Source organism: Echiichthys vipera (genome assembly GCF_963691815.1).
Source record: "Echiichthys vipera genome assembly, chromosome: 15".
Classification (NCBI taxonomy): Eukaryota; Metazoa; Chordata; class Actinopteri; order Perciformes; family Trachinidae; genus Echiichthys; species Echiichthys vipera.
The window spans coordinates 13912159-13926677 of record NC_139840.1 but is presented as its reverse complement, the minus strand read 5'-3'; the positions used below and the strand labels follow the sequence as shown (position 1 = coordinate 13926677).

General features: G+C 38.7%; 1 protein-coding gene across 1 annotated transcript; it reads right to left on the bottom strand.

Moving 5' to 3' along the window:
- Positions 1 to 2810: 2810 nt before the first annotated feature.
- Positions 2811 to 11131, bottom strand: dsc2l (desmocollin 2 like). Its single transcript, XM_083927954.1, has 16 exons — positions 10884 to 11131; positions 10600 to 10690; positions 10249 to 10457; positions 10053 to 10151; positions 9564 to 9719; positions 9024 to 9168; positions 8770 to 8924; positions 8499 to 8633; positions 8189 to 8374; positions 7799 to 8046; positions 7501 to 7643; positions 6606 to 6827; positions 5224 to 5445; positions 4833 to 4948; positions 4361 to 4684; positions 2811 to 3960 (listed from the first exon to the last, which is right to left on the bottom strand). Exons 1-16 carry the CDS (start codon positions 10938 to 10940, stop codon positions 3763 to 3765), a joined length of 2706 nt encoding a protein of 901 aa, XP_083784080.1. The 5' UTR covers positions 10941 to 11131; the 3' UTR covers positions 2811 to 3762.
- Between the last annotated feature and the right edge of the window lie 3388 nt (positions 11132 to 14519).

The window sequence follows — 14519 nt, the reverse complement described above, 5'->3', positions numbered from 1 at the left end:
ACAGACACACACACCATATGTTAGGACAGCTGAGCATGTTTTGTACATTAGGCCTTTACAGAAATGTTTTTTTCTGTCTTTTTACTGTCAGTATACAGTAGAACTGCATGATAAATATATTTTTTAGCATTATTGCAATGTTGACTTACGCAATACACAAATTGTGAAAGATACGTTCTAATAGTTGAAAGAGAGTATCAGTATGAAAACAGAACTCTAAAATCTAACTGGTGCCTTTTGTGTGGGGCTGAAAGGTTTGGAAAAAATATTAAATGCGATTATTTTTGGCTGATATTGCAATTATGCTGTATTTGAGGGAATGATCATTCTTGAATAATTATGTTATCGAAAAATATATTAAAATGATCATGGCGTTATTTTTTTCAATTATTCTTTAAGGATTTGTACCAAACAAAGCGTTTGTAGAACAACAATGCCACAATACTTTTACCTAATACCTAATACCTTTAACAAATATTGCGCCTAGTCACTAATCTATACTGTGATGTTAAATAAATTCTACTAAATTGCTCAGCCATCCTTTTGTGTCAATCTGTTCAATAAAATGAATAAATAAAATAATAAGAAAATCATTATATTTTAGCAGTATACAGAAAGCAGCAGAAACACACTAAAAATACTTTAATATCTGTTTTATTTTTCACTAGTAATATCATTATCGCATACTGTCCTCAGCCCCTGTATACAGCAGCGAAAGAGTAGGGCCAAATAAAGCATCTGCTACCAGCATGTCAAACTCTTTCCTCCCTAGTACTCAGTTTGGACGTCCATGATACATTTCACACCTGTTGAATGGTACACGTCTATAAATAAACGGTTTCAAAGGAGTTTTGCCGTTCAAGTAAGGTTTTAATGCTGTGTCATCACTGTGACCAGGTTGTTGGTAACAACACAAGAGAGAGCTTATACTCTATTACTGCACTATAGTTCTGTTTACGTCTGCTCATTACACACATGTATCATGTCTGACCTCATCTGAATCCGATCACTGTCCACTTATATCTTTTCTGCACTACAGTTCTGTTTATACCTGTTTCAACAGTCTACTGCATGTTTACATTGTTTACATCATATACACCCGCTCACATGTCTGCTTACATCTGATACACACATGTCTTTCTACATCTCACGCCGACGATGTTCTCCGTATCTAACCTGTACTAACACACTAACATCCTGACACTTATTCTACCTGTACTAACACACTAACATCCTGATACTTATTCTACCTGTACTAACACACTAACATCCTGACACTTATTCTAACCTGTACTAACACACTAACATCCTGACACTTATTCTAACCTGTACTAACACACTAACATCCTGACACTTACTCTTCTCTTACACTTTATTCTTGTGTTAGGTTAAAATGTTTTTGTATAATTGCACTGTCGTTATTTGCTGCTCTGTGTGCCCTGAATTGCCCCCCGGGGACAAATAATGTTTTTTGAATTGAATTGAATTGAAGAGCATGAACTCTCATATCTACAACATGTTAAAATATCTGGTCCATGGTAACCAATCATGAATACATTACATGAAACGCTTCAGCAATGTGTTTCCAGCTTGTCATTGCAGATTTCTGGAATACCAGTTATACACAGAAGCTTTTATTTCTGCAGAGGCTAGTAATTAAAAAGAAAAGAAAACTGTTTAATGGTAAAATTGGGTTCATATGCTACTGTCTGTGCTTGGAGCGCCTTATTCCGATATTTGGGCTGAACTGCTTATGTTCATTATTTTGAGTTAAGTGACTTTTCAGGATTCTCCTAATTGGCCCCGGTGGGATTTTGAGCAAAATCCCTTGATGTTCCCATCTCGTTCACAACCTCCCATAATTGTGACAGTATTGTTGTAATCTGTGCAGATAATATTGTTGTATTTTTTACAAGATCCCAGTGTTTGATCATACTGAGAGACCAGTTTCATTCCAAGATTTAATTTCCTTATTTTTTCCCTGCTCTCTGCTGTCATCTTTGATAATCATCACCACAATCACATGCCATGTGGTCCTTTCTACACATTCTAATTATTTTTTCCAGTTGCAGATCTGTAATTCATCATACTGATGAATAATCTGCATGTTATTTCCTCAAAATCGGGTTAATTGATTACGGGTATCAATGCTTTTTTTGTATTATCTAGCCTGTAAATTAAAAATCCATAACCAGCCTAAGCACAATAACATCAATAACTCATGGTTTTAATACATTTGTTATACTGTATTATTTATTCATGGAGGTCTGTGCATAATGTAGCTAAGCTTGTTATCTACATAATCTCAACATTTTAAATATGTTATCAATAATTCATTAATAGTGAAGTTGAATAGGAGACTATAGTAAATTTCCTGTTCTTCTGGAAAATCTGCATCAAAGATGAATGTATTTAACTGTAACTGTAAAAAAATAATAATAGATCAGTCGTTGTGTAGCTAAACTACAGGGAAAACAGTACTGATGGCATGGATACATTTTCGTAATTACAGGAAAGGCAGTGATAGTGTTTGTGTGCAACAACTTATCTGCAGAAGACTAAATGTTAGCTAAGTGCCACACCCAGTAAATCATTCACCAGAGTACACAGAGACTAGGCACAATGAACAACTGTTTGGCAGAAAGCTAGAACAGAATGTTACAACACAAAGTACATTCAAAACAGTACGAGGATGCATTTTTAGTTAACTTTAAAATACCTGTTCAATAGCACTTTCATTTAAAATCACATTGAATTAGACTGATACTTATAAGTATCATATAAATATAAGTGTATATAAAAACACCAAGTTCACCAAGAGAAACATCTTTAATGACCATGCAAAATTACAGCTTCAACAACTTAATATATACATACAAAGGAATGTCAAGATTCCCTTTTTAATTAGCAGGTTTTTCCGATCCGTTCAGCTTTTCTTGTGTCTGGTCAGTCTTGTATTCAAACAGTTGCAGGCAGTGTCAGCAACAATTCACTCATCACATTCACGCCCTTGTGCTGGCTTTCACAGGATTACTGGCAGTATGTTGCAACAACCTCAATGACACACAGGGCTGAAAATACGCCCAATCAACAGTCAATAGCTGCACAGGAATGTGTTTGCACAGATAATTACTGTGTTATTTGGAAAACCAGTGGAAGACATTCTAAACATGTATTTTGAAACAAAGTATTTTCATGGGAAATATTAAAAAAGGCAGTTTTATTATTGTCTTATTTCATTAAGGTATTGTTTTTTTCTTCAAAAATATATCAAAACCTTTTAAATTTAACAAGCAATTTGAACTCAGCCACACAAATGCAAAATTGTATCATTTACGGTAAACACAGTAACACCACAAATTCCCAAAGCTGTTACTCATACAGTAGATAAAAAAAAACCTGCAGCCCTTACTGCATATATCAATACAACTACCATTATGGACCAGCAATACCAGCCCCCTGTGACCTTCTACAAGGAGGAGCTGGTATAGCTGATGGATGAATGAAAAACCAAGGCTCTAAAGGCAAACAAAACACAACACAAAGCATGTACAACTGGCTGCATCTGCATAGTTTTCAGTGCAAAAGACGTTAACCAAAAAGTAGCAAAGAAAAAAAAACTAACAAAAATACAGCAATTACAGACATGCATACACACACATTGACATCACCTGCTTTTTCTTTTTCTCATTCCTGTTCAGGGGCATGCCATGCATCATGTACAGTGAAAATTAAACGCCATTATTTTTTTAGCATCATTGTTCATGTCTTCCTGCAGACATCACCCAGAGTTTTGAACTTTGGTCCGAGCGTGTTTAGAAAGTCAAGGTTATCGTTGTCACCAAAGTCACTGCAGCATCCCACAGAGCCAGCTGCAGAGCCCACCCCCTCAAACCCGTAGGCGTGGATTACATCATCGGCGTACCGTCCGTCTTCCTCTGTTCCAAAATAGGCCAGCTTCTGCAAGACAAAGTGGAAGGGAGACGAAGCGCGTTATTACTCGTTGTGGACTAAGCCTGAGCGATAGGAGGGGAGATACTACACCACAAGGCTGCTCAGGACATGACTGGCAGTCAGATATTACAGAGAAATAATAACTCTTACCAAGAAGTTGAGCAATAATAAAGTTTACAAAGGATACTATCACGGCATAGAGAACAAGATTATATTACACATGAGAGTTACCTAAGCTCTTACAGATAAAGAAGTTATTAAACCACAGAGAATAGAAGGTGTACACAGCTGGACACATTTAATTCTGCCACTTCCTCCCATTGTTTCTGGCTTCCTTCCACTCCCCATGTTTTTTTTTTAAGTATACAAGCATATAAACTTTTTTTAAACTACAAAACATCATTACCTGGTTTAGATAGTGGCCATTTGTATTCCAGTTGTGAAGGAAGGTGGAGTCCTGGACCATGTATCTGCTGTCATAGCCTGCACTGCTACCCACAAATTGACCTCCCATCTGAGTACCATACTGGTTATTGTACTGGCTAGAATAGTAATCATTTATATCAGTTGTGATGACACCGGATTTTTGCATCCCATTCTCATGTGTGCTTTGGCCTCCGATTGTGCTGGTACTCTTAGTCCCCATCCATCCTTGGTTCACCGTCTGACCCTTAACTGAGCCCTTTGTTGCTTGTTCATTCTCAGTAGGAATAATGATGAGGCTTGAATCCTGTAGAGAAAAACAATAAAACAAAAATGAGCAATCAAGTAACAATTAAATAAATGAAGCACAAGAAAAAAAAGGTTTAAGGATATAAAAATAAGGTCTCTTTACAAGAGTGTGAACCCAGGCAATGCTTTCATTGTTATGTCCTTACCACTTCTTCCCCTGGGGCCTCTGTGTTTGATTTGAGCAAGATTCCACCACTGTCTCCTCCATCGTCAAGTTCCATCTTTTCTCTCTTTGTCGCACAGAAACATGCAAGCAGTATTCCTGCAATAACAAAGCAAGCATGTTGGAAATGCACAAGGAGTGCTCCACATGTGGGAGGCATCACGAGAATGAGCATAATGGCATTATGCACTGTATAATACTACCACATATCTCTGTGCCCAATGTACAATGCATAATTCAGTGACAGGATCTCTAACTTTCAGTTACTCTTCTTGCACTTTTACACATGCATGAGCACAAGATTCCTGTTTCATTATCTACACAGTGTAGCCAACACAATTGTGCTGGCAAGAGTATAGCAGTGGGGGACTCACCGAGCAGTAGGAGGAGGGCCAGAGGCAACAGCATGGCCAGTAAAGCCATTGGCCCCAATGATATAGACCTTGGCTTCGTCAAGCAGACTCCATTCCTACACTGGCAGATCCTCACTGTCGCAGTCTGTGTTTGACCGAAACCCTGCAGATCTGTAATGTCCACGGGAACGTTGTGTATCCCTGTAGGAAGGTCTTTGGCTTGCCGCAACGTAGCTGCTGTGTCTGAGGTGGAAACACATGTAAAAAATAACAATTAATTAAGATTTTCTAAGTTTCTCCAAGAAATAGCAATAATAAATTTGCAGAACACTTTAGACTTAAAGTTAAATTTTCAGGCCTGATTGGAGTACGTGTATGATGTTTTTTAAACAAATACTTTACCTAAATTGTAATTTTGTATCAAAATATTCCCTCTATAATGTAGACTTCCAGCCAAAACAGCCGAAAGCAGCATGAAAAAAATATCGGCTGCCATCACAAATCGAATGCAATTACTTTTACATCCACTTACACAACAGCAAAACAATATCAAAACAGTTGGTATGCAGAATCCTAATTTGAGTATTCATGCACCGCACATGTAGCAAACTCAGCCTCAAGAATCAAAGTGTATATCCCAAACACATACTAGAGCCCATACATCGGTCAGTGAATATTATTGTCTAATATTCAGATATCATACATATCAGCTCATGTCCTAATGACCTTATAAGAAATTGCAGAACAAAAGATACGTTGTAAACACTTTAGAAACAGCATTACATAGTTTGTCCACCAGGGAGCACAAGTAGGGTTTTAAGGGTTTTTCAAAAATAGTACATTTGGCTGAAGTAAGATTTTGAATGTAGGACTGTAGGTAAAATTGGATTTGTAGGGTATATTTATACAGTGCCATTACTTCTTTTACTAAATAAATTATCTCAACAATATATTGGTATTGGCCTCAAAAATGACAAGCTTGTTGCCATGGCCATTGTATGTCAGGTTAGTTTTTGTGTTTGTGGTTTATCTAAAATAGCTTACACTTACACACACACACACACACACACACACATTTTGTCTAAAATATCGGTTCTCAGCCTTTTTTCGTGACCCCTAAATTGATACACATCAGGTCATGGTCATATTTGATAGAAGATATCACTTCACTTCAGATTTTGGTTCTTAGAGATGATTAAGACCAGAATTGTCAACTTGAGGAGGCACACATGATCAGAATAGTCATTCTTATGACTCTTACTCACATGGGGCTCACTTCCTACAAGGTGACAAACTATTCCCCATTTTTCTGGGGACCCCTGGGGGACTCCTGGTTGGGAAGAAGATCGATCTAAAAGACACTCTATAACAAATGTAGATCAAATACAAATACATCCACTTACCATTAAATCTTGTCAAAGACCATTTTCCATCATGATCGGGCGGCAAACTAAAGCTGAAGGGGGAGGAAAAGGGGTCCAGGTCGTTGTCTTCAGCCACAACCAGCACAGAGCCGAGCTCTCCCTCCTTCTCACACACAACCAGTTCGCTGGTGGGGAGCGTTGGTACGTTGTCGTTGACATCCTCCACCACAATAATGACTGTTCCTGTTCCTGTCTTGGAGCCTGAAATACATTTTTAATACATTAGTATTTATGAAAAACGAAAGTGGGTATGACGACACTGAGATAAAACTAGATAAACCAAGTTAGTCACATTCATCACTCAGGTGTGAATTATCAGAAAATTAAAAAACTACTGGATCTTGGATCTTGTATGTAAGCCCAATTTTCACCCTCACAGCAGAAGACTGTGAGTCATTATTAATGACTTGTCACATCACATTGGGACTGCTGTTCTCAGCTGAGACATGCTCTTTGTTCAGACAGATACTGGTGAGGGTGGAGCTGGTGTTCTTCATAACTTTCGTCAAGTGTGTAGTCTGTTGATTCACCATCCAGCCTACACACTTTCCCAAACCAGTTCTTGGTGACAGTCTGATGTTAACTGTATTTGCCAAACCCAATGGAGCCAAAATTAGTTTATAAAACAAGTGATAAATGTGAGTAAATAATTAGTCAAGAGTGCAGTGTTTAAGCTAATGAGTTCAGTCAAAATGGTTATAAGATTCAGTAGAATTATGAAAGCACAGATCTACTTGAGCTTAAGCTACTATACCTGTGCAATAAAAGTATGTTTGTATGAGTCATAATAGCATCTTGGGGTCTGTATGGAGTCCATGGCTTATAAATGTCATGGAAAAGGAAATCTGCATCATATACAGTCCAAGAAACTTACTAGCATCAACAGCCTTCATGGTGATGTTGTAAATTCCATCCTGGACGAACTGTGACTCTCTATCAATTGTGTTTGCCACCCTCAGCTCTCCATTATTTCTGTCGACATTGATCCAGGAGGCTGGATCTGTGAGCTTGGTATACCTGAGAGAGGGTAGAAGAAGTGCTTGTGTATTAGGAGCTAAATCTTCAGTTCAGCAGTGAAAGTCTGCCCTCCAGTGTTTAAGAGAAGTAACAGTAAAGTTGTGATGGGGTCTTGAGCATAAGCTGCTGTGTCTAAAAACAGTATGATTGCTTACTTGATGCCGTTGCTGCTCTTTGTTTCAGGATCCAGAGCTATGTAACTTCCTATCAGCGTGCCATTCGGTGTGTTCTCTTTGACCGTGAAACGGATGGTAGGAGCGGAGAATTCTGGACCCTCATCTTCATTGATGACATTGACATCCACAGGAATTGAAAGCCATTGGGCCTTGGCACCAATCAGCTCAGCCTTATTCTGTGCCATAACCTGAAGCTTCACATTTTGGTTCTTCTCATAATCTAAGGGCTGGAAAATCAGGGAGGGAGTGTTTTCTAAATACAAATCTGCTGACCAGATATAGGCTTTGACTTTCTGTAAGTCTCTTTATCATATAATAATAATAACAATAATAATAATAATAATAATAATGATGAAAAATCTCACGCACCTTTGAGACATACAGAAGTCCATCGTTTGTTTTGGGGTCTGCATCGATTCTGAAATTTCCATTCTCATTTCCTTTAGTGATAACAAATTTTGAAATCCAATTTGGTGTGTTCACTAAATCCTTATCTTCAACTGGAATTCGGAGGATAAGTTTTTCATTTTCGTTTTCTTTGACATCGACTGCATACTACAGGAAATAAAGTGTTACTTAAATCAGACAACCAATCTTTTAGCAAAACAAGACTTGATGGAAATACATCTGTGGTTTTCACAGAATTTCACAAAACATTAAGTAATTATTTATGACTTACAGATGTTTTTGTGAAAGTTGGTGCGTTGTCGTTGATATCACCCACAGCGATGGTTGCCGTTCCTGTGTTGTGGAGACCACTTACTGCACCGTCCATGTCTTTGATTTGTACTGTCACCAAGTACTTGTCTTTTACCTAAAGAAAAAATGTGAAGAAAAAAAAAAAGGTACATAACATGTAAAGATGAGGAAAGAGACAAAGATGACGCATTTGTGAGATCTAATTGTCATATTTCGGAGTAAATAATGAATACAATGGCACTAGTGCTCACCTCTCTGTCCAGGGTGTTGGTTACCGTGGTGATGACACCTGTGTTTGGGTTGATGGCAAACAGGTCTAATCCTGTCAAGAGACTATACTTGATCTTGACATGGAGGCTTCCTACTTGGTCTCTGTCTGTACCATTAACCTTCCCCACCGCTGTCCCTGTGGTGTGAGACATAATCACCAAGTTTTAATATCACCCACACTGAAGACCAAATATCGCAGGATTACTGGTGTGTATTTTGCGTTTATGTAATTCACCTGCAATGCTTTGCTCGGGCACAGTATATTGTAGTCGGTCTTTGAATGTTGGCGCATTGTCGTTCACATCATCTACATCTATTTGGATGTCCAAAGGGTCGTCTGTCTCTCTGTTTGTGTTTCTGTCGAAAACTCTGGTCGTCAACTATGATGAAAAAAGTCCATTTAACACTCAAAAATACAAAGCAGTGCAAAGCGTATCATAAGGTTTCATTTCTTTTCAATGTCAGATTAGTCATTTAGAAGCCTTTCAAACGATGTACTGCAAAGTCTACTATGAATTACTCCATTTAAGGGGTTAAATCTGTATAATGAACTTTTTGTATCACACAAGAGCCAGATCTGATATTCAATTAATCGCTTAAATCGATTTCCAAGCAAAAATTCCAAATATTACTGCACCTAGTTCGAAGTTCTCAATGAATACTTTGAGCTTTAGAAAATTTATGACATTTAAAAAGAAAAGTTCCTGACATTAGGGCGATTGATCTGTTCTTGGAGAAAAAAAAAATCATAATTGCTGCCCGGTTTCACACTCACAACAAACTTTGGGAACTCCTCACGATCGACTGGCTTGTGCACAATCAACATCCCAGAATCACTGTCAAGAGAGAACACTCCCACCGGATGCTGATTGACACCAGGTCCACTGAGGGTGTAGTACACTTTGTGTTTTGCTTCAGAGTCCGATACAATCTACAACAGGAAAAAGGATGAAAAAATTAACCATGATAACACTATTAGACAGATTTCAACAGACAACATCATAGCGCAAGTATATCAACATGAAAAGAAAGGAATCCCTGCATAAAGTCAGATGGCAGTACTGTAATTAATAGGTGTGTCTGGGTGTGTGAATCACATAGCTAATCTGTGGGGGGGGGGGACCGTGAGAAAAGAGGCAATTGCAACAAGAGGGAAAGCAATTTAATTTATATTGCAAATTCTGCGATAAAGACTGCAAATTCACCTGTAAACCTTATTTACACTAAAATGCTATAGTAGCATATACAGTAGTTTCAAGATTACCTTTTCAATCTCTTTCGGATAAGGCCCATTATCATTTTCCAATATGTTGAAGGGTGGAGGACTCCAACGTCTCTTAAAGCGCTTTAAGATGTCGGTGGGCTGTGACATGCAAACAGATCAGGAATGTAAAAATAAAAAAAACATTCTGACATGTACAAACCTGCTATAAATACTTTACAATCATACATGAGCGTACCTTTTTTTCTGATATTGTAGTGTGGACAAGGTGAACTACCATCTCACTTTCCGGTCCACTGTTGTCCCGAGCCCAAACAGAAAATGTCCGCTCTCCCGTTGCCACGGACACATCCGTTAACGCTTCTAGTTCTCCATTGCTCGTTACTGTGAAACTTGGGTCTTCCGAAGTGAAGGTGATCGCCTTAGTGACGCAGTCAGCGACTTCAACTGAAAACCGATAAAGAGGGGGAAAAAAGGTGAACAGGCGCCTATAGAACAAAAGTCAATACTGGAGGTAATTGGAGCTGTAATGAAAAAAAAAGTTCGATAAAGACTTGATAAAGACATTGTGAGTGTGGTAGGCATATACCTGTTGTGATTTTGTATCCAGGTGGAATAGACTGTGGCACTTTTATATACACAGAGCTCGGGAAAAAGCACGAATCCACACGGGACAGGGTCTACGGGAGAAAGTCAAATAGCCTTACCGGACCAAAGGTTGTTACCTCTTTCATGTTAATGACATTTAAAAAAAAACTCATGCAGGCTACAGACAAAAAGTTAACACGCTAACACGGTTGACTACGTTTGTGTCGATAAATAGTGTTGTATTTCTAAAGAGCAAAACAGCAAACAAAAACTGGAAGTACTTACCAGCCCCAAGAAGACGGCGAAAATTAAAACATTCGCCATTTTTTGAAAAGTTCTCATGGACTACTTGTCAGTAGGGACAAGCTGAAGTCCGCCGACACCAAGTAGTCACAAGGAGCGACGGGAGGTGGACTCGCGTCGGCGTTAAAAGTTCAAAAGAATAAACGGGTCTGTTCGTGCACTTGTGCTCTGCATGGGGGACGGACAGGCTTTACTCCGAGCCGCGCTCTCTGTCGCTACTGGCAGTGAGTCAACACGGACACACCTTAGCTGCCACACCCGAGCCTCCCCGGTAAGATCCGCAGGCGAAACCACCTTCGGGTTGTGCTCAGTGCTATTGTACTGAACACGCCAACTTGTAAAAAGTTTGCATTTATATTTATATATATATATATTTGTTCCGCCAGCAGGGGGGAATATTGCTTTCACATGAGTTCATCTGAAGTCATTCTGTCGTGAACGTTAGAATGTTGCAAGACATCAGAGCAAAGCTATAATTTCTCATGGGATTACATTGTTGTACCATACGGCAGAGTTCTTCAACAGGGGGTCCGGACCCTCCCAGGGGGTCATCAGAGTTTATACATGGGTCCGCCAAATTGTTTGATAATCTTTCTTTCTTTCTTTCTTCTTTTTTTTTTATTATGTCTTAAAATATGCAACTTATTATTAGCAAAGATGCATTTGTGGGGGGAAAAATACAATTATACAACCTTGATGATAGGCTTACTGGCTGGTCGTCACTAAGGTAGCCATGCACAGATACACTTTTGCTGAAGGATTCAATGTGCCTTCCTAATGTATGTTTTGCATTAACATATGATCATTTTAATATCTTAGTATTGTATGCGCTGTAAAAAGGTGTGTGTGTGTGCGTGCGTGTGTGTTGGCTTTAGGCCATGCTGTAAGGCCCGATTGAACATGCAAGTCAATTCATACAATTTTTGCATAGGGGTCTCTGCTTCATCTCTTTAAAACAAAAACGTTGAAGACCCCTACCATACAAGATACAAATGCCTAAAAAGCATTATAGGCTATTTTCTTGCTAATATATTGATTTTAATGTGGAGCAGGTGCTTCTAGTAGTGTAAGCTACAGAGGTTTAGGTAAAGTGTTCATGTTTTGGATTTTTTTTTTTTCATTATCCTTGTTATGATTACTTGTTTGTTTGTCTCCTTGTTTTTCTCATCTACACAGAGATTGACCCCTGCATGCCCCTCCTTTTTCCTCTGTGGCTCCACTGAAGCATTCTGGTAGGAGGAATAGAAACTGCGCTCCTCACTCAACGCCACAGGAATGTGCTGAATGAAGCCTGGCATGTGGGAGGCTCTGCTCCCACAGCGATGCTCTCACTATCTCTGTAAACTGCTGATAAAAGTGAGAGTGGTCAGACCCAGCAACACTGGGCCTGTGTCCTTTAAAAAATGTCCCATTGAGGGTCAACTGTAATGGTGTAGACATTGTTTATAAGTGCATAGGGAAGTCAGACTATGTGAGGCTGCAACAGGAAAGGTGAGAAAAATGTCAGGAAGACAGTGCTGCTGTGAGTCATGGGCGTGGACATAAAGGGCTTGGTGCTGGGAGTCTTACAACAGTAAATGCAAAACAGACTCAGCAGAATACCCTCCTGTGTTGCTCCCAAAATGAAAGTGAATTATGGTTGTACCCAGGCTTCACTGTGTGTATAGAGTACACAGACTTAAGTATGTATGAACGGATAAACTCATTATGTTTCTGCATATTCTATTGGTGCCAGGATGTCTGACCTCTTCCTCCCGCACTTTCCACTCATTGTGGGCTACTTTGTTAAAAATCTGTCACTACAGTCGGAATTAGGTTCTGTAAATACCCAAAGCATTACTCAGTGGACTTTCTGCTAAATAGCACTGTTTTAGGAAAGCAAAAGTCGCTGTTTGACTTTCAAAGATAGCAGTCTGTTTTTGGTCTTTTGAACACGTCTATTTATCATTGCCATTTTCTTCCCAGGTATTATTAATACATATTGTATACATCAATATGATGTTGCAAAATCTAGTTTTGGAAAAAAAAAACACCTGAATGATGACAAAAAAACCCGTCTGTGCTGCCAGGATGCAACCTAAATGCCAGACAGGCTCATACAATGTTTTCAGATTACAAATCTAGGAGTTGCAAAGGCAAAGACGTTCCAGTTGTTCATCAGCGTGACATGTATATGTATGTGTGTGTGTATATATATATATACTTTTTTTTTTCACCTCATACAACTACTCCACCCTTCTCTCCGCACCTATTGAACGAGTGCCAGTGAGAGTCAGGGTGGAGCACTCACGTCATATTCAATGGTTAGTATTCGGGTGTGACAAGTTGCTCAGTGGTGTTTCTAGAGAATGAGGTGATTAATAGCTGTCTGATTATTAGTGTGTCATTTTTAATACTGGTCACATTGAAACGTATGACATTTTTTCTACTACGACGGCCCTGCAATAACTACATGAAGGTTATGTGTTCAAGTCTTTTATATTCACCTTCATTGCTTTTGAATTGCACTGAGATATAACGAGAGGTGTTTTTACCCTCCTTTATATTAATGGAGTTGACAAGATATAAGAAGAGCTCTCACTATTACACAATACAATTTGCATACATTTACATTATAACCTTCATGAAGGTAAGATTTAATACAGAGCAGTGATATTAGATCAGTTTTAGGGAGGTGTACTTAAACATGAAACTAGGTGTAATTTACCATATAGAAATCTGGATTCTGTACATTATATTTTATTTATTTAGCTCTCAAGAAAATGTGCATGTATCTACTGAAAGTTGTCATAAGGTAATGTTTTAATATAGACTGTTACATTGCATGATTTCCTTGCTAATATACTACGCCTTTACCCTTAACATATACAGCTATTGGTCAGTCAAAATGACCATTACATACCCACCAATGACAAGCAGGTTTTTAGGGGCAATGTTGTTGTTGAATGAGTGTTTCTCAGGACACCTGAAATGTGGTTTGGTCAGTCAAAGTGGACAGACATGACACACCCAGCTCATGTGACATGACTCGCTGAGCTGCATTATCTTGATCCTAATCACGCAAGGGATTATTCAAAATTCTTTAGTCTTTTAATATTGTAATTACCTCTATTACATCTGTGTTAAACTGATAACTTCTAGACTGTGGTTAAGAAAGTTGGTACACACACAGTGCAAGGGAGCTAGAGTATCTATTTTTCTTAGGTCTAACTTTTTATCATGAGTTTGTCTTACGTAATATGGTACTATCGAAACCACCCATTCACCTACCGCGATTAAGAAAGCCGACAAAGAATAAATTATCACTCCAAAAGCTCACTGTGAGTAAAAACATTGGAGAATTACAGTGAAATATGAACTTTTCTGTCGGACAGATACATCATAATTCCTTTGAAACTAATGGCTTAAGTAGACAAGATAAACCCAAGGCTGTGTTTTCTCCCCTACACACCTTTTGACCCTGAGACGCATAGGTTTAATGGATCCTGGCAACAGTCCCACCCCCTTCTCTGTTTCTCTGTTAAACAAACTCACCAACGCCTACATGCACACACTCGCCCACAGTTCAGTGTGCAGGTGAATGCCTCTTAGTGCTGCACTCTTTGAGAATTTCACAGG

Excerpts from the sequence above, each read along its gene's own strand:
- dsc2l (XM_083927954.1), bottom strand. The coding sequence starts at position 10,940 with ATGAGAACTTTTCAAAAAATGGCGAATGTTTTAATTTTCGCCGTCTTC. Across the intron at positions 9,720-10,052 it reads ATCCGAAAGAGATTGAAAAG|ATTGTATCGGACTCTGAAGC; the intron begins GTAATCTTGAAA and ends TTCCTGTTGTAG. Across the intron at positions 8,925-9,023 it reads GCCCGAGCAAAGCATTGCAG|GGACAGCGGTGGGGAAGGTT; the intron begins GTGAATTACATA and ends CTCACACCACAG.